The sequence below is a fragment of the Petromyzon marinus genome, chromosome 18, assembly GCF_048934315.1.
Source record: "Petromyzon marinus isolate PM22_M1 ecotype Great Lakes invasive population chromosome 18, UKy_Petmar_22M1.pri1.0, whole genome shotgun sequence".
Classification (NCBI taxonomy): Eukaryota; Metazoa; Chordata; class Hyperoartia; order Petromyzontiformes; family Petromyzontidae; genus Petromyzon; species Petromyzon marinus.
The window spans coordinates 7,204,816-7,224,515 of record NC_133684.1 but is presented as its reverse complement, the minus strand read 5'-3'; the positions used below and the strand labels follow the sequence as shown (position 1 = coordinate 7,224,515).

At 53.7% G+C, this 19,700-nt stretch overlaps 1 protein-coding gene across 2 annotated transcripts; it reads right to left on the bottom strand.

Annotated features, from left to right (window-relative positions):
• Window positions 1-1,957: 1,957 nt before the first annotated feature.
• LOC116943471 (uncharacterized) lies at window positions 1,958-18,553 on the bottom strand. Of its 2 annotated transcripts, none has more exons than XM_032956269.2 (4): window positions 18,076-18,553; window positions 10,426-11,891; window positions 8,112-8,171; window positions 1,958-3,196 (listed from the first exon to the last, which is right to left on the bottom strand). In XM_032956269.2, exons 1-4 carry the CDS (start codon window positions 18,358-18,360, stop codon window positions 2,968-2,970), a joined length of 2,040 nt encoding a protein of 679 aa, XP_032812160.2. In that variant the 5' UTR covers window positions 18,361-18,553; the 3' UTR covers window positions 1,958-2,967. The 2 variants fall into 2 exon arrangements, with proteins under 2 accessions (XP_032812160.2, XP_032812161.2); XM_032956270.2 differs by having other exon boundaries at window positions 10,445-11,891.
• Between the last annotated feature and the right edge of the window lie 1,147 nt (window positions 18,554-19,700).

Below are 19,700 nucleotides of genomic sequence, written 5' to 3'. Positions count from 1 at the left end.
ACCAGTTCGCACCCGGGTTCTGCTCCACGTTGCGTGCGACTGGAGTAAGCTCACGTGGTGCAGCGATTGTTACTCAAAAGTTCGCTTGGATTAGTCCAGAGCTCCTGGATCTACGGCCGAATTCTGCAGTCCACTCGCTGGTTTACGCGTGTCACCGGTATATGTGTGTGTCTGCATCATCACGAATCTCACGTACACACACACACACACACGAAGACAAAGATCCCCAACAGAGACCTTTCACAGACTGTTGGGGCAAGTGCTGTCGGAGAACACTTATGAAGAAGACTGGCACGGAACACGAGGGGGTGGGTGGCCAGCATCACGCCCGGCCGCCTTTGTCTCACAAGCGGCGTTGTGTTCAAATCACACCAGGTACTGTACTCATTTGACCCAGACATAACGCTCACCACACACATTACCCATCTCGCATGCACCAACATCAGTACAAAGATGCCCCGTACAGCCTGCATAGCCTGTCGAGGCAAGTGTTGTTGGCGATCACCTATTAAGGCTGACATGGCGCAAAAAAAAATTTAACGTGCGCGTGTTTTTGTGGCCTACGGTTAGCTGAACCGATCCTGGGCCACCCCTAGGTCGACTCGGCCTCAAATGAGTACTTGGCACGGTGCGCAAACATCGTCGATGGAGAGACAAAGGCGGCCGGGTGTGGTGTTGGCCACCCACCCCCTCGCGTATCGTGACGACCTTCATAGCGAGCACGTGCCCTTGACAGTCCGTTAAATGCGACACGGGGGAATCTCTCTCTGCCCTTAGAAGCACCACGTCCCTGCGTTGGTCCGTGGACGCCTTCATTTTCCTGATCGTCTTCTTAATTCGTAGAATACCGTAATGGTGTCAAGGGGGGGGGGGGGGGTAAAGGTGATGCGGTCGAGCAACTGGCGCGAGTCTTTTGGCAAATCGAATCAATCGCGCGCGGTTTTTCTTTATTGCGTCGACGTTTCAACGTCGAGAAACCTCGTCCAGTTTGACCGCGCGGTCACGAATTCGCGTCGCGATATCGCAAAAGGACCCTCGCCTGCCGCCCCCCGAATCCCAGAAAGATCGAACTCCACCCCCCCCCCTCCCCCGACCCCGCTTTCGAATCCACAAAACATCCCCAGCCACGTGGGCATGCGAGAGGCAACTTGGTGCGGGAGGTTTTAAGGAGGGATCGCGTTAACGATGTCGAACGCGAAGAAACTGAAACAAAAATAATCGAAGAATCAACACCAGCAGCGGCAGCAGCAGCCGAACTTCGATGCAGAGCGGGAAAACGCGTGCACAGAGAAGATCTCGTACGTGAACATATCTCGTAAGTGAACATGTCTCGTACGTGAACATATCTCGTAAGTGAACATGTCTCGTACGTGAACATATCTCGTAAGTGAACATATCTCGTAAGTGAACATGTCTCGTACGTGAACATATCTCGTAAGTGAACATGTCTCGTACGTGAACATGTCTCGTCAGATATGTCACTGCTTCATACCATATGGGTATTTTATGATGTCAGACCAGATTATTTAAAACCTGATTAATTCATCAATACACACAAAGCGGACATGTGTACCAGGTGTATACATCATTTAGAACAACTATTTGTTTTTCTTCCGGATAATAGAATCCGTCAAATCATATCGGATACCACATAACCACATTATTTCACCGCTTCAGAGCGGATATTTTACCGGATAAGTCACCATTCCAGAGCAGACGTTGTCACCACACTCGACCAGATACTCATTCCCTGCACGCTTGACAACCAGCGGTAGGCTGGTGATTGTATTTTTCTTACAACCCACTCTGTTTACCGCCCGAGTAAAGAACCGCAAGAGAATGAACAGCGCAGATAAGCAGACGATGCGTCTCATTCATAGGTCTGCGTCTCCGCATCAACGCAACCACGGAGAAACATTGCCCCAGTATCAAGGTACTGAATGATATTTTTTTAAAAAATGCAGTCTTATACCCCTTTCTCGTGCAAATATTTGGTGTTCGAACATCTGAACACCCGTATTTATGTCATCATTCAATAAAAAAAAAATGCTTTGCACGCATTCCATCCGTCCCACAGCCATTGTGGGGTGCGTAAACCAAGCAGCACTGATTCGGCACAAGCACAACTTAGCTCTGCGCCGGTTTCGCCATGCAGTGTCTCATCAGCAGCGTCGGGCTCGTTGGAAGCAAAGGTGGTGAAACCGGGGGGCTGTAGTGGAGTGGTCAGCGCGCTGCGCTACGGACCCGGCGACCCGAGTTCGATTGCCGCTCACGGCCAACTTCAGTGTCGATTGTCTGAATCGGCCCTGGGCCTCCCGTAGGTCGACTCGGCCTCAAATGAGTACCTGGTGCGGCGTGTAAAATTATCACCACTGGGGAGACAAAGGCGGCCGGGCGTGGTGCTGGCCACCAAGCCCCTCGTGCTCCTTGTCGGCCTTCTTAGGTACTCGCTAACAGCACTCGTCCCAACAGTCTGTTAAGGCTACACGGGGGATCTTTGTCTTTGGCGGGCCGGTGCCTGCTTTTGCCGGCGTCATGGGACAATTGGCGACCCTGAAAGCTTCCGGAATATCTGTGAACCCTCATTCTGAGAGCAGCCTCTCTCGCCCAGGACGCCCCGGTGCGATTTGTGTTTTTGGTGTAGCGAGCGGCGTCGAGCTGGGACGCGATGGCGGTGCGGCGATGGATCCCTGGAATCCACTCCCTGCGGAGCTTCCCATGTGGCCGCGTGTGCGGCGGGCTCCGTTGCGTTTCCTCCGTGCGCGCCCGGGTTCTTCGCCCGGGTTCTTCGCACGCGTCCAAACGCTCGCCCGCAGACGTCATCCAAACACACCGAATCGCAGAGGAACTTCCTCGGAGGGGTAAACGTCGAGGCTCGCCGAGAGGGAGAACCCATTTTTAAACAAAACAAATGATCCAAAATTTGTTTTTGTACATTTCAAGATGCCCGTAGCCGGAACCCGTTGTTTAGCCCTGCGAGGAAAGGGGAAAACGCGGAGACGGCGTCGGGGGCGTGCTGCTCACTGGTGTCTCTTGTTGTGCAGCGCCAGGTGGTCGGAGCGAGAGAAGGCCCGGCCGCACGCGTGGCACGGGAAGGGCCGCGAGCCGGTGTGCTTGCGGAAGTGTCGCGTGAGCTCGTCGGAGCGCGCGAACCTCCACGTGCAGCCGGCCCACGCGCACGCGTACGGCTTCTCGCCTGCGGGGGCGTCACAGGTGCGCGTCACAGGTGCGCGTCACAATAGGATATCAACCCCCCACCACCACTACCCCCCAATACCAATACAACCGCCGTTCGCCACTAATTAACGGTGACGTCACCACGGCGGCTGTGCCAGGCCCAGGTGCACTTTGAGGCCACGCGAAGTGTCGAAGGCTCGCTGACAGGAGGTCTCGGGACAGACCCAGGTGCCATGGGTTGGATGACTGAGATGACCAGTAGATGCACCAGCTGTACCACCCCCCCCCCCCCACTGTGCCAACTTGCTGCATTTTAGCCACCCGGCGCTCCGCTCGTTGTTGTGAGCGTCGCTCCTCTGCCCTCCATTGATCCCCCCTCGCCCACCACCCTCACCACCCCAGCCACCGCCGTGTTGGAGCACGTGCTGTTAATATAATAATAATGTGCCATTGTATAGGGGGAGTCTGCTGGCCGGTGTCGTCGGTCCTTGACGCAAATTGGCAAAATATTTTTCTTAAAAACGTGAAAATTTTGGGAATAGGTTTTACCCTTTTAACTGGCACAAAAAACTGACACCTTTATTCAAGGCATCATGTTTGCAAAAACCACAACACAAGCAGTCAGAATGCAAACAAAAAAGACAACTCTGATAATATGCACTGTCCTTGAATTTGATTGGTCCACACCCGAGACAGCTTTTCTTAGAGCCTAGTCTCCATTGGTGTTGGACCAGAAGACGCCAAAAGGCGTACAACTCAAAAACAGCGCACCATCAGAGTATTGAGGGCTCGGGGTGAGCATTTACATTATGAGACCTCCTTTGCCAGAAACAAGATATAGGAATAGGTTTTACCCTTTTAACTGGCACAAAAACTGACACCTTTATTCAAGGCATCATGTGGTCGCGGTTCGGAAAGACGTGGTCCTGAACGAAACACGCATGGAACATAAACTCGGCAACAAAGGTGTACGTGGATGCACGAGGCAGATGCACGTGGCTTGGAATTTGACATTGAGGGTTGGAAGGAGGACCGCGTGGATCAGGAAACGCACGCAGGTTAACGGCATCGTTCACGTCGGTTGGGAGAGTCGGTGGGGTTTTGGGTGAGGCGCGTCACGGCCTAGATAATCATAAAAAAATGTTTATTTATTCAGTAGAGCCACAATTGAGTCGTAATAATCTTTTTTCAGAATGTTCCTGCTGCATTGGCTTTTTTTTAAGTTGAATTCGGCCAATTAATGATGAGGTTTTTTTTAATTATTATTATTCATTTTAACGCGTAGGCTTTCGCGACCAATATCATACTTAATTTTTTTTGGGTTAGATCGCGTATAAATATATGTGTCGTTACACACCAGTGTGTTGGCTCTCCAACACACTGGTGTGTTGTACTAGGGACGAATTGGCATGTTCTGTTTACGTGACAACCCTCACTAGTTGGCTGTGTCGGGTGTGGCGGGTTTAACGACCAGCAGCACCACGCCCGGCCGTCTTCGATGACGACCGTCATTGCAGTGTCCATGGTGGTGATGTTGCGATGGCAAAGGGTCTTGCTCGGGCACGGCAGTGGTGGGTGGGGGGGGGTTGTCTGCGGGTGGGCGAGTAACTTTATTTAGTTACCAGTGACAAGGGGGGGGCCTGTGCACCCCCTCTTCCACTGCCCCCCCCCCTCCACCTTCACCTCCCAACACCACTGCTCCCCACTCTGCCCCTCGGTGAGCGTAGGGATAGAAACCGGAGATCGCTCTTCCTTCCCAGATGTCCAATGGTGGGTCCGATGTTGGAGTTGGCAGAGCCGTGTTATGCGTGGTGGTGGGGGGGGGGGCAGTGTCATCTTCTCCACACCCACCCCCCCAATACTCTCTACTCACGAATAAAAAACAACTTCGGTTCTGTTTGAGCTAAAAACATCCCAGTGTTGAAAAAGGACACTGCACGTCAACATCGCTGTTCTGTGATTGCTTCCCTGGGTGAAGCGAGCGTGATGATGGTGATAGGTGCGAACTTTAAGGTTCGCTTCCCGTTGCGTGCCGAGCCTGAGGTTCCGACAGCAAAGGAGATGGATTCAACCTTTACGAGCTCCCAGGCCTCTCCTGTCATCGTTTATGTCGGGACGACTTGTTCCCACACGTCTCGCTGCCTTGGGAAATGTTATATATATATAGATGTGTGTGTGTGTGTACTTATACATTGTGATATCTGTGTGTGTACACACGCATTGTGATAGATGTATGTGTATGTACATACACATTGTGATAGAGGTATGTGTATGTACATACACATGGTGATAGATATGTATGCGTGTGTATGGGCAGTCGTCGACTTACGAACGGGTTACGTTTCCTGAGACAAGTCGGTTTTGTTCATAACCTGGAACTTCATAGTGAATTGTAAATACGGTCAGTTGTTATAAAGTGTGTTGTGGTTCCACAAAAAAAGGGACGTTTTGCCAAACTCATACATAACGATAATCATTGTACATATGCTTGTAATACTGTGATAAATACTTCATGGTAAATTAAATAACATGAACGCATATTTTGTTTCATGTCTACGTACTTCGAGTCCTGATGCGGGCTTGCTTTGTCGCAAGGGGCGTGATGAGTCCCAGCGAGATGCTGGGACTCATGACGCCTCGCTAAGGGATCGCTCCGCCAAACAAAATAGTTCCTCCGGTTCGACTCATATGACCGACCCCACCACTCCCCCCTCTGGCCTTCGTACCTGAGGGCCTCACAAATGACGACATCACATTTATCCCTCTATTTAAGAACGAAAGAGGAGGATTTATCCACAAAATCTGCCTGTCGCCTGATGAGGCTGGTTGTAATTACTGGCGAAACGTCGTACTTTAAATTGTAAACGTTGTGGATTTACTCTTCAGCACACCGGGTAGTGCTGTACTAGTAACGAATTGGCCACGTTCTGTTTACGTGACAAACCTTACTAATTGGCTCTGTCGAGTGGTGGCGGGTTTAACGACACATTTATATTCCACCCAAACAAATCCTCTTATGGATATGACCGAACGGCTGCAAGTTGGATGGTTAGAAATAACACCTTGTTGATGTTTGTTCTTAAGTGCGGATTTTTCGAAGTCGGAGGTTCGTATCCCAATGTATTCCCTGTATGCGGGGTTCCCTCGCGCTATGCGGGTTCGGATTGTGCGATTCCGCGCCGTATCCGTAGCTAATCTATTTTTACCCAAAATTCGCTCAGCTATGCGGTTTGAATTCATTCTGCACGCGGCTATACGGTCGGACGTGGGATAACACAGTGTGTGTATACTCTGTGTGTACTATGTGTGCTGTGCGTGTACTGTGTGTATACTCTGTGTGTACTATGTGTGCTGTGCGTGTGCTGTGTGTGTACTGTGTGTACTATGTGTGTATTGTGCGTGTACTGTGTGTATACTCTGTGTGTACTATGTGTGCTGTGCGTGTGCTGTGTGTATACTCTGTGTGTACTATGTGTGCTGTGCGTGTGCTGTGCGTGTACTGTGCGTGTACTATGTGTGCTGTGAGTGTGCTGTGTGTATACTATGTGTGTACTATGTGTGCTGTGCGTGTGCTGTGCGTGTACTGTGCGTGTACTGTGTGTGCTGTGTGGGTACTGTGTAGTGTGTGTACTATGCGTGCTGTGTGTACTGTGTGTGTACTATATGTGTACTGTGCGTGTATTGTGTGTATACTCTGTGTGTACTATGTGTGCTGTGCTTGTGCTGTGTGTGTACTGTGTGTGCTGTGTGTGCTGTGCGTGCGCTGTGTGTATACTCTGTGTGTATTATGTGTGCTGTGCGTGTGCTGTGTGTATACTCTGTGTGTACTATGTGTGCTGTGCGTGTGCTGTGCGTGTACTGTGCGTGCTGTGTGGGTACTGTGTAGTGTGTGTACTATGCGTGCTGTGTGTACTGTGTGTGTACTATGTGTGTACTGTGCGTGTACTGTGTGTATACTCTGTGTGTACTATGTGTGCTGTGCGTGTGCTGTGCGTGTACTGTGCGTGTACTGTGTGTGCTGTGGGTACTGTGTAGTGTGTGTACTATGCGTGCTGTGTGTACTGTGTGTGTACTATGTGTGTACTGTGCGTATACTGTGTGTATACTCTGTGTGTACTATGTGTGCTGTGTGTGTACTGTGCGTGTACTGTGTGTGCTGTGTGGGTACTGTGCGTGTACTGTATGTGTACTGTGTGTACTATGTGTACTGTGTGTATACTGTGTGTGCTGTGTGTACTACCCGGCAGGCAGCTGTCTCCTAGTGCGGATTCACGCATTGTGCCCCAGTGCGCGGGGGGGGGGTCTTGAGATTTTACATCGGTCACCGCATCGAAGCGCTTTCAGATGCGCTTCTGCGGCCGTCTGGAACGCTCTTCCGTCCGATATTGGGAAGTCACTGGAGGGAGCTTTGCAACGTTTAAATCTAGGTTGAAAACTAATTTCTTTAGAACCGCTTGTTGAGTTTCGTTTGTTGCCTCTCCCCCCGCATCTCCGATCAGCACGGTTGGCGTATGCGCGGTGCGAAAGAAGTTCAACACACGTACGTTCAAGAAACTTGTCCCATTGTTTCAACTGGCGCGCTGGGACATCGTGTTGAACCGGCGACCTCTGGGTTGCAAGTTCAACGCGCTACTTATACATTACAGGTAATTATCACAAATCTTTACGTGATCCCAACAATCCTGGGACCACACAAACTCAGAAAAAATCTATTTATACTGGAGGAATCCGATAAGCTGTAAAGCTCTTGTTTTTTTAACAGATGCCTAGTATGGGCACGGGGGGGGGGGGGGGGGGGGTCACACAGGCCACGTTAACCGCGCCCGGTTTGGCGCGATGGGAGGAAGGGACAGGTAGCTAACAGTGGCCCGTGGCGGGAGATACTTGAGTCAGCAAACGTGGGGGAGCCAGGAGTTTTCGCCCAAGTCACTCACCTGTGTGCGTCCTCTGGTGAGCTTTCAGGTGAGAACTTTTGGTGTACACCTTGGAGCAGCCTGGGGAAAGAGGTGGGGGGGGTGGGGGTGTGAGGAAGAGTGGGGAAGACCGGGTGAGGGGAGAGTTAATGAGATCAAAGTGAGGTGGTGGGGGGAGGGCGTAGCTGGTGCGGTGTGTACACAGCAGCAGTGGAGAGATAAAGGCGGTCGTGGGTGGTTCTGGCCACACGGCCTTCCTCGAGCGCCGTACCACCTTTCATAGGCACTCGCAAACAACAGCACTTGTCCCCAACAGCCTGTGTAGGCTATACGGGTGATCTTTGTCTTTTTTGTATCAGTGTGTATTAGTAAGTCCTGTATATATGGGGAGCGGTAGCACAGTGATTAGTGCACTGCGCTTCGAACCTGGCGCCCCAAGTTTGATTCCCGCTCACGGCCAACGCCAGTGACGAATATCCGAATCGGTCCTGGGCCTCCCCTACGTCGACTCAGCCTCAATTGAGTACCTGGTGCCATGTGTGGACATCGCCACTGGGGAGACAAAGGCGGTCGGGCGTGGTTGTTGCCCACCCACCTCGTATACCGTTCCGGCCATCATTGGTGCTACTCGCTATAACAGCACTCGCCCCAACAGTCTGTTGAGGCTATACGGGGTCCGGGAGTGATCGTTGTCTTTGTAAATAAACACACACACACACATGAATGGTGAGCGATTGAGTCGTTCTGCAAGCTGCAAATGCCTACATCTCCCCCCCCCCCTACTCCAAACCCCACTCCCCTCCGCCTACACGCGGTTATTCAGGGATGCGACAAGAAGCCGGGCATATGACGCTCATGCCGGTGGGGGGGGGGGGGGGTTAACGTGTGGGGGTAGTGGGGTTCGTGCGGGGTGTAGCCCCTTCGAGACAAGCGGCTGCTGGGTCAGGCGCTTGAGCCGAATGTCGGCAGAGTTGTCACCCAGGTGAAACATTGCGTCTATGGCGGTGACTCACGCCAAAGGCTCCCCCACGAGCTCGTTCGTCGCCGCCCTGCGTTAGACGGCGTCGCCGGGACAGCTTCACCAGGCTTGGCTGCTCGGCAGCCCGGATGTCACTCGCCGCTGATTGCTGGCCCTTGCCGGAATTTAAATGAGAACGAAACTAAAATCCTTGTTTTGTTTTGTGTTACCCGGTAAGGCCCATTGAGTTGTATCGCTCTTTTTTTTTTTCCGGACGCGACCCGGCTATCACTAATAATGATTGCTCAACGAAGTGGCTTGTCGTGTCGAGGTTTAGAGCCGCAGCCAAATACTCTAAACGCGTGACGTTGATTCTAAATGTGTGGGTGGGAGGGAGGGTGGGGCGGAGAAAAATCCACGCGACCACGGGGAAAGAGAGACACCGCAAACTCCAGATACAGCAGGCGTCAGGGTCAGGATCGAACCCACGACCTCCTGCACACCAGGCGAGGTAGTTAACATCTCCTAGCCACCGAGGGCAGGTTCACAGTGCGCTAACCGCTGCACCACCGCCACCTCCGACAGTGTTTATACGAGGTGGCCCAAAAGTCAGGACACACAGGGTTATTTAATATATTTTACGACTGGCATTGCATTCTGTAATTGTTTATTCTTTAAGTTAATGTTATCTATTATTATTATTGACATCTAATTGTTTTCTTCATTTAGGGGAGGGGGGTCACCTTAAATCTGTCGTTTACAAAACTCGACCAAGTACCCGGAATGAAAAGTCCTATATTAACTTCTAAAGATAATTCATGCATCGTTCATTCGTGTTAATAGAAGTCTGTTTGAACATTTGTTAAAAATAAATGAAGCCACCCTTTGTGATTTGTCAAAGTAAATATAATAGCCCTACGTGTCCTGACTTTTGGGGCCACCATCTACATATAGGGGGTGTACACGTGAGCGGGCAGCAGAGGGTAATGCAAAAAAATACCTTTGTACAACACTTCTATGACGCCCCCCTCCCCCCCCCCCATGTACGCTGCCCACTTCACTAATCTAATCAGCACTGACCAGCGTGGTGAAGTATGGTCAAATAACCCCCCCCGCTCGTACGACCTCGCACGTGCGCGCGAGGAAGGCGCCAGGCCCCTCTCATCCAGCAGCGGATTGACGGGGGGTGGTTTTACAACGCGCGTGCACACGTGACGCGTGACGGCGAGTCGATGTGCTGAAGTCATCTGAACAATGGAAATGGGGAAAGGCAGCGGGCGAGACAACAACGGACGTTGCTTCGCTTGTGCCGGGGAGGTGGTGGTGGGGGGGGTGATGGTGCCTTAGTCTGGCTCAGTGAGCCTCGACTGCACTGACCCGCGACAGGGAATCCAACCTGGGAAGAGGCAGTGGTGGATCCGCCTCTTCTCCAACTCGGGGTTGGTTCGACGGCCGCTGCGTGGAGCTCCGGGGAGTCGTGGTGTAACTTGCTGATGCTGATGATGTTGCTGATGATGTTGCTGGTGCTGATGATGATGATGATGGAGACTTTCCTGCTGATGCCGCTGTGGCTGATCTTTAACGCTTTCCTGCTGCTGCTGCTGCTGATGGTGAATACTTTGCTGCTGTTGTTTCTGATACTGCTGTTGCTGATGATTAACACTTTCCTGCTGCTGCTGCTGCTGATGATTCAAACTTTCCTGCTGCTGATGATTATGATGGTGAACACTTTGATGCTGCTGTTTCTGATGCTGCTGGACGCTCTCCTGCTGATGATGATGCTGCTGATTATAAACACTTTCCCGCTGATGCTGCTGCTGCTCGTCGTTTGAATGTAGACAGTGGTGTTGCTGTGCCACGTTATTATGATCAGCATCATCAGCGGAAACATCTCGTTGGTACAAGTCGTGCTCATGATGATGATGATTCTGGCTTTGCTGACTTTGAGCCAAGCTTGGGCTGTTTAAACAGTGCTGTAGTAATTGCTGCTGCTGCTGATGGTGTAGTTGTAGCTCAGCCTCGGGGTGTTGCTGCACCTGCTGCTGCTGCTGATGGTCCTGCAGCTGATGCTGCTGCTGATGATGATGATGATTGTGCGGCCCACTCGTGTACAATTGAGGAGAAAATTTCACGGGCGCGTGACAATTCTGGACAATCTCGATACACAGTTGATCTTGCTGTTGATTTTGGTGCTGCTGCCGATGCTGCTGCTGCTGATGATGGGGGTGATGATGACCCATGGGCTTCTGCTGGTGCTGCTGATGATGATGGTGGTTTTGAAGCTGATGTTGCAAACCCAAACTTGCGAGCACATCTCCATCCACTTCGGGGCTATGTGGCTGTGACCTTGGAGGAGTCAGTGGCAGAAAATGCCCCGAGGGCAGAGGCACGTAAGGGGGTGGTTGTTGTTGCTGCTGCTGCTGCTGCTGTTGTTCCTGGTCCCCGTAGTTAATCGTCAGGCGCGTTGCCATAGTAAGAGCGTTGCCGTGGAAACGCCCATCACCGCCGGTGGTCAAGGAGACGGGAGCGGCGGTACCCGGGTACGGCGGAGGAGGCTTACGAGGCACCGGGCCCTGTGCTGGAGTCGAACCGGGGCGGAACACATTGATGTGCGGCAGCAGCAAGTCCGACGCAGCAGCAGCAGCACAATCGTCATCAGTCGCCTCCAGTTTGAGCCCCCCGTTTAGGGGGCTCGGCTCGGCCAGCACGATGTTCACGTTGATGCTGAGCGGGGTCGACGTCGGCGGTTGGGATCCGGGTCCCACGTGGAACCACGATGGCCGCTGGGAGAACGCGGCCCGGTTCGAGTCCAGGCGAGGGTCCAGGTCGTGGTCACCGTTCACCTGGCACGCACGCACGCACGCGGACTCGTGTGCAATCACAACCGCAGTTGGGATAAATCGAGAACTGTTCTGTCCCCTATCTGTGCCGTGTCGTGCTGGGGGCTACCTCCTGGCCATCACAAAGTGAAAGCGATGTCCTGCTCAAATGGGCGTCGGCGTGGCGATCATCTCAGACGTTCCACGGCCACATGGCGGGGGTAAGTACTGAGTACCTGGAGAGACAAAGGCGGCCGGGAGTGGTGTTGGCCTCCCCACCCCCTCGTGTGCCGTGACGGCCTTCATAGGCGCTCGCTAACAGCACTTGCCCCAGCAGCCCGTCGAGGCTATGGGGGGGGGGGGGGATATTTGTCTTCGTGATCGTGTGTCCGTGTTTGGTAGTATCGTGTGCGTGATTATGAAATCGGAAACTTTGTGCCGATCGTCGTCCACTGCCTTCAGCGACCATCGGGTTTTATTCCGGGCATAAATTTACTGGAGTTGGCAACCGATGTAAATAAGGTGGGGGGGGGGGAATGTCCGAAACGGGGGGGGGACTGGGGGTGGTGGGGGGGGGGATGAACGTGGTGGGTGGGTGGGGGTGGGTGTATGGAGGTGTTTGATTCGTCCCCACTTCCCGCACCACCTCCTACAGCAGTGATGCTCAGCCTCATTCAGGACAACGCCTTCCCACGCAATCCAGACGCCTGGTCTCTTCGCCCCCCACCCCAAAGACAAAGATGCCCCGTATAGCCTCAGCGGACTGTTGGCGCAAGTGCCGTTAGCGAGCACCTATGAAGGCCGGCACGGCACACGAGGAGGTGGGTGGCCAACACCACGCCCGGCCGCCTTTGTCTCCCTCCTAGCGACGACTCGTGACCAGAGCCCCCTCCGCCCACAACCTACCACTTGTTGTGACATTCATTCAGTTTTCAATATCCATCGTCCCCCACTCTCCTGGCTTTAAAGAAAACACTCAAAGCTCATCCTTGGAATTAAGTTGGTGACTTATTTTGGAAGGTCGGGGGAGGACCTCTCTGCTGCAAGCAAGGGTTGTTGTTGTTGTTGTTTTCCTTTCTTAGCCCGGAAGCAGTTTTGGCCAAGAATAAAAAATAAAACCTCCCTCTCAGAGGTGAGAACTTTGAGAAGGTGGCAGCTGCTGCTACGGACGTTAATTCACAAGTCGAGAAGTGTGACGTCACACGATCCAATAGCAGGCACTGGCTGCACGTGCACAGAACCGCACCGCGTGTTGTTGGTCCTCTGATACACACTCCATGTGGCTCGATATTGATCGAGTCTGGGTCTCTGCGTGAGCCTGTGGGTCTCTGCGTGAGCCTGTGGGTCTCTGCGTGAGCCTGTGGGTCTCTGCGTGAATCTGTGGGTTTCTGCGTGAATCTGTGGGTCTCTGCGTGAGTCTGTGGGTCTCTGCGCGAATCTGTGGGTCTCTGCGTGAATCTGTGGGTCTCTGTGTGAGCCTGTGGGTTTGTGTCAATTTGTGGGTCTCTGCGTGAATCTGTGGGTCTCTGTGTGAGCCTGTGGGTTTGTGTCAATTTGTGGGTCTCTGTGTGAGTCTGTGGGTCTCTGCGTGAGTCTGTGGGTCTCTGCGTGAGCCTGTGGGTCTCTGCGTGAGCCTGTGGGTCTCTGCGTGAGTCTGTGGGTCTCTGCGTGAGCCTGTTGGTCTCTGTGTGAGTCTGTAGTTCTCTGCGTGAGCCTGTTGGTCTCTGTGTGAATCTGTTGGTCTCTGTGTGAATCTGTGGGTCTATGTGTGAGCCTGTGGGTTTGTGTCAGTTTGTGGGTCTCTGTGTGAGTCTGTGGGTCTCTGCGTGAGCCTGTGGGTTTCTGCGTCAGTCTGTGGGTTTCTGCGTCAGTCTGTGGGTCTCTACGCGAGCCTAAGGGTCTCTGCGTGAGCCTGTGGGTCTCTAAGATGTAGTGTGGTAATACACTATGATCCAAATGTAGGTAGCTACTTAGCTGTTTTATTTGTAATTTATCCTGCATGGTAACCATGCTGCAGCCTGTGCCCCCACCCCCCCCCTTACTTCGCTACCTCTGAAAGAACCGCTGCCATACAGGACACAAGGTCATGTTAAACCCCTGTCCCTGATTCAAGTCTGCCACTCGGCATAACAGCAATCACCAAGACCTTTAAGAGCGAGTCTCTGGACTGTGTGGGCGTGCGTGCTTGCAAGTGGGGAGCGGTGGTGCAGCGGTTAGCGCGCTGCGCTGTGAACACAGTGACCCGAGTTCGATTACCGCTCACGACCAATAACAGGTGGCGAATATTTTAACCAGTCCTGGGCCTCCCCTAGGTCGACTCAGCCATAAATGAGTACCATGTGCGGTGTGTAAACATTAAGCATTGGAAGACAAAGGCAGTCGTGTGCTGCGACTCTGAGCCGAGGTCGATTCCAAGTCACGGCTAACATCGTCTGAACCGATCCTGGGTAGGCGGTGCCGAATTATCCTCGTAGCAAAAGTAGCTACACGTGCTACGGGTCCCGCACTTCCAAGGGCCTCGCGCTAAACGCTTTCAAGCTATCAATTCCGGTTCAGTGATTCTGCACTTGCTCTATTACTAAAGTACTATACTGCCTTCAACTTTTATATGAACGACCGGGTGTTTAAGGTTAGCGATTTGTCGCATTATCTGGCTGTATAGCAAATAAAAAAAAACACAATAACTTTACTATGCAAGTAAGAAATGTGTTTTATTTTTTTTATTTAGGGCCCCTTTATAACATATGCTACAGGCCCCGCACTAGCTTAGTCCGGCACTGCTCGTAGATCGACTCGGCCCTAAATGAGTGCCCGGTTCAGTGTGTAAAATCAGCACCAGGGAGATAAAAACGGCTGGGCATTGCGTTGGCCACCCACCCACTCGGCGTGCGTACGTCTGTACCCGTGCAAGTGCTTTGCGCGTGTGTCGTTTCATGTCTATGGATGTGTGGGTGTTTTTTGTTTGTTATGAATGTCTGTGCGTGTGAGCGCGCGTGTGTCTGTGGTTGTGATTGTACCGTGTTCATGCACGCGATGTTGTGGGCGTGTGTACGTGTGTGTGTCAATGTGTGTGTGTCATCGCTTGCGAAACGTGGACCCCCCTAATGGAACATCTTCGCCGGTTAGAAACATTTAGGCTGGCCTGCCTACGATCCATCCTGGGTTTAACCAGACTGGATTATGTGTGAGGAGCTCACAAATCCTTGAAAGATCTGGGCAAGGTCCCATCGGTGAGCTCCTCCGGCGGGCAAGGCTGCGATGGCTGGGTCATGTAGCCCGCATGCCCAGCCACCGCATGCCGAAACAGCTTTTGTTCGGCCGGATCGAGGGGGCTAAACGGGCGCGGCACGGGCTAGAGAAGAGATGGAGTGATGTGGTACAGGAGGACGTGGAGCTGAGTGGACTTGCCGATGACTGGTACCAGCGGTGTCAAGATCGGCCTCTGTGGAGGAGGCTCGTGAAGGACGCTACTGGGCAGTTGGAGGTAGTCGCCCCCCAACAACAACGGAGGGCGGAGGAGCGACGCTCACAACAACGAGCGGAGCGCCGGGTGGCTAAAGCACAGCGGATTGGCACAGTAGGGGGCACAGGTGGTGCATCAGCCAGTCATCTCAGTCAGTCGACCCGTGGCACCTGGGTCTGCCCTGTGACCTCCTGCCAGCGGGCGTTCGACACTCCACGTGGCCTCAAGGTGCACATGGCCTGGCACAAGCGTCGTGGTGACGTCACCGCCACTTAGTGGCGAATGGTGGTTGTTGTTGTTGTGTGTCATTGTGTGTGTTGGGGAGCGGTAGTGTAGCGGTTAGCGTGCTGCGCTATGAACCTGGAGACCCGGGATCGATTCCCGCTCACGGCCAACACCAGTGACGATTATCTGAACCGGTCCTGAGCCTCCCCTAGGTCGGCTCAGCTTCAAATGAGTACCTGGTGCGGTGTGTAAACATCGCCACTGAGGAGACAAAGGCGGCCGGGCGTGGTGCTGGCCACACACCCCCTCGTGCGCCTTGCCGGCCTTAATAGGTGCTGCTCGCTAAAGGCACTTGCCCCAACAGTCTGTTAAGGCTTCGCGGGGGATCTTTTGTCTTTGTGTGTTCTCATGTGTATGCATCGATAGATGATGGGTGGTTGTGTTGGTGGCGAGGGTTGGGAGTTGTGGTTGGTTGGTGGTGGTGCGGAGAGATGAGAGCGGGGTAAGGGTAGCCGTTGTGGAGGGGTGGAGGGGTGGAGGGGTTGTGGTGGATCACTGGGCGAGTCCCGACACTGATTTACTCATTATACCCCCTCGCTTATCCATCTCGCATATCCCCCGCGCCACCCAAACGCAGCACCTCTCTCCCTCCACAGTTCGTGCACCCCCTCCAACCCCCTTCCCCCTACCCCACTCCATCATCAGCCTTGTTCAATCAACTGCTGGATGAAGCCCTCCCCAAGCCACCACCACTCACGATCTATAATAATTATTCACCCCTAACCTTCCCGTGGACAGCTCATTTGATCGGTGGAAGTGCTCCTTCCGACACACCCAGACGAACACATGGCAGACCCTAAAGCAGATCCCCCTCCACTACCCTGCCCCCCTCCACCACCCTACCCCCCCCCTCCACTACCCTGCCCCCCCTCCACTACCCTGCCCCCCCTCCACCACCCTGCCCCCCCTCCACTACCCTACCCCCCCCTCCACTACCCTGCCCCCCCCTCCACTACCCTGCCCCCCCTCCACTACCCTACCCCCATCCTCCACTACCCTGCCCCCCCTCCGCTACCCTGCCCCCCCTCCACTACCCTGCCCCCCCTCCGCTACCCTGCCCCTCCACTGCACTGCGCTCTCCCCACCCCACCCCAACTTATTTCGTTGTTTGAGGCAGTAGCTATCCTGCACATGTTATCTTCACATACCGGCAGCTGCGGGGAAAGGAGGGAGTGCGGGGGGGGGGGCATGGGGGAAAAAGGGGGGGGTGGATTTCATTGGAACCCCCCCAAATCATCAACCCCCCCTCCTTATCCCTCTTTTAGCCTCGCCCCGCTACCCCCCTCCCCACCTCCCCTTGCTCTTCCTTACCTGGAAACATAAAAATAGTTTATAGTTTAGTTTCCGCCCGCATTTCTCATCGTCAGCAGCAGCAGCAGCCGCCGTGATCTATCCACTGCTGGCTGAAGGAAGGCCAGCGGCGAGCCATGCCCAATCACACCCCCCCCCACCCCTCCACCCATTACCACTCGCAGCCCGTCACGTTGAAGGGGGATCGCTTCGCGAGTGTCAGTCCGGTTAGAGACGCGCCTCGAGAACCCATTGAGGGATGAGACACGGACCCATTCAGCCAAAGTTCGGTCCCTTGCATCCTCCTCTCACCCTCCTCTTCTCTCCTCACCTCCTCTTCCTCATCCCCCTCTTGCTCATGCAGATTGGGTTTGCTGTACTGCCACCTCTTGGCCACCTCGAAGCCCATAACCGAGACACGTGGTGTACACAAGACACGTGGTGTACACAAGACACGTGGTGTACACAAGACACCAGGCTGAACACAGATTAGCTTCCGATTGAGATAAAGTTGGGCGCGTTCTGAATGATGTGGTCATAGGCGTGACCAGCACTCACCATCAACACCTCTTCTCAACTATCACCACCACCACCCCATCACCACGATCACCACATCTCCGCAATCTCCACACAACCTTCACCACCACTACATCTCTTCAACCACCATCACCACAACCACTAACACAACCAGTGCCTTTATAATTAATCACCGCCACGTCCGCTATAATCAGCATCTTCACTTACTCCACCACCACAACTCCCCAACCATCACGGCCACTACTCTAACCACAACCACCACCTCTATCATGACCAACGCCACCCTTATAACCAATGCCTTCACCACCATGTCTATTACAGTCACCACCGCTAGGACCGTGATCACGTCCAGCATAAACAGCATCACCTCCCCATTCATCACCAACACCACCAACCACCTCATCCTCCTCGACCACCACCAGAAACACCTCGACAACCACCACATTAATCTCACACCACCACCACTATCTCTTTCATCACCGCCACCACCACCACTATCTCCTTCATCACCACCACCTCCTCGACCACCACCACATTAATCTCACAGCACCACCACTATCTCCTTCATCACCACCACCTCCTCGACCACCACCACATTAATCTCACAGCACCACCACTCGCACCACCTCCTACCTGCAGGGCGGCTCGCACAACCCCCGCGTCTCCCGCGAGGGTCTCTCCAACCTCCTCCGCTCCGTCTCCCTTCGGCTCGTCCCAGCGAGTCCCAGGGAACATCTCTGGGCAGTATCCACGATGGGCACGTAAAGGATGCTGCTGCTGTTGGTGAGTGTTGTTTTTGTTGTTGTTATTAATGTGATGGTGGTGGAGGTGATGCTGATGGTGGTGGTGGTGGTGATGATGCAGAGAAGATTGTGACGCGAGCGGTACAGCTGCGAGTGTGACTCCTCCGACGCTCATGACGAGGTGGCTGAGACCACACGTGGGCTGGAGGGGCAGACGATGTGAGCGGAGGAGACACAATCGAGGAGGAGGGGCGAGTTGAGCTATCCGCGCCTCTCATCCGCACGTGTCCCACCAACCCTGGCCCGCTCTCGTCTTCACTCGCGCCCAAGCGGTGTGGCGACCTGAGCAGGTCTGGGGAGGAGATGGGAGGAGGAGATGGGAGGAGGAGGAGAGGGATGGGGAGACGATGCGTTAGGGAGGGGAGGGGTGGGTGGGGTGTAAAGGAGGAGGAAGGGAGGGTCCGATGCGCGTGTGTGATGGGTGTTTGTCTGTGTGTCATCGTGTGTGTGTGTTTGTGTGTCATCGTGTGTGTGTGTCTGTGTGTCATCGTGTGTGTGTGTCTGTTGTGGGGAGCGGTGGTGTAGCGGTTAGCGCGCTGCGCTATGAACCAAAGGTCACGGCCAACACCAGAACCGGTTCTGGGCCTCCTCTATGTCGACTCAGACTTAAATGAGTACCTGGCGCGGTGTGTAAACATCGCCACTGGGGAGACAAAGGCGGCCGGGCGTGAAGCGGACCGCACCAGTCTAACTTGTATTGGGCCGCCCGTGTGCTCGTGAACGGCACTTGTCCCAACTGCCACGAAGAAGCTATACGGGGCATCTTTGCCTTTTATGGGGTGTGCGTGGGAGTACGTGGGTGTGCACGGGTGTGCACGCGAGGTCGGTATGCGTTCGTGTTGATTATGGGAGTGTATGGGTGTGCATATGCGTGTGTGTGTGATAAAGTGGTCCCCGTATAGGGGAAAGTGCTGTTAGCGAGCACCTATAAAGGCCGGCACGGCACACGAGGGGGTGAGTGGCCGCCTTTGTCTCCCTAGTAGCGATGTTTACACCAGGTACTCATTTGAGGCTGAGTCGACCTAGGGGACCGGTTCAGGTAATCTTCACTGATTTTGGCCGTGAACGGGAATCGAACCCGGGTCGCCGGGTTTGTAGCGCAGCGCGCTAACCGCTACACTACCGCTCCCCTCTCATTGTAGCCAGAAAGTGCACGTAGCCTGGCACAAGGTCCGTGGTGACGTCGCCGCTACTTAGTGGCGATGACGGTTGTTGTTGTTGTATCTGTGTGATGTATATGTGTTTTGTGTATGTTGGATTCTATGTGTACGCCAAAGGTGTTTGAGTTGTGAGCAAAACGCGTTTACCAATCATTGGGCGCGTGCAGCGTGTATAAACGAATGCTGCGTGTTTGAGACGAGTGGTGAACGTGGTGTAGGTCGCGATCCGATGCGTTTGTTTTAACACACACTGTTTTAGAAATGCTGTGTTAAGCCAAGAAGGTGACGGGGTAGC

Coding starts and splice junctions, on each gene's coding strand:
- LOC116943471 (XM_032956269.2), bottom strand. CDS start 18,360: ATGAGCGTCGGAGGAGTCACACTCGCAGCTGTACCGCTCGCGTCACAA. Junction 8,172..10,425: donor GGTTGGATTCCCTGTCGCGG/GTCAGTGCAGTC, acceptor CTCTTTCCCCAG/GCTGCTCCAAGGTGTACACC. Junction 3,197..8,111: donor TCACCAGAGGACGCACACAG/GTGAGTGACTTG, acceptor ACGCCCCCGCAG/GCGAGAAGCCGTACGCGTGC.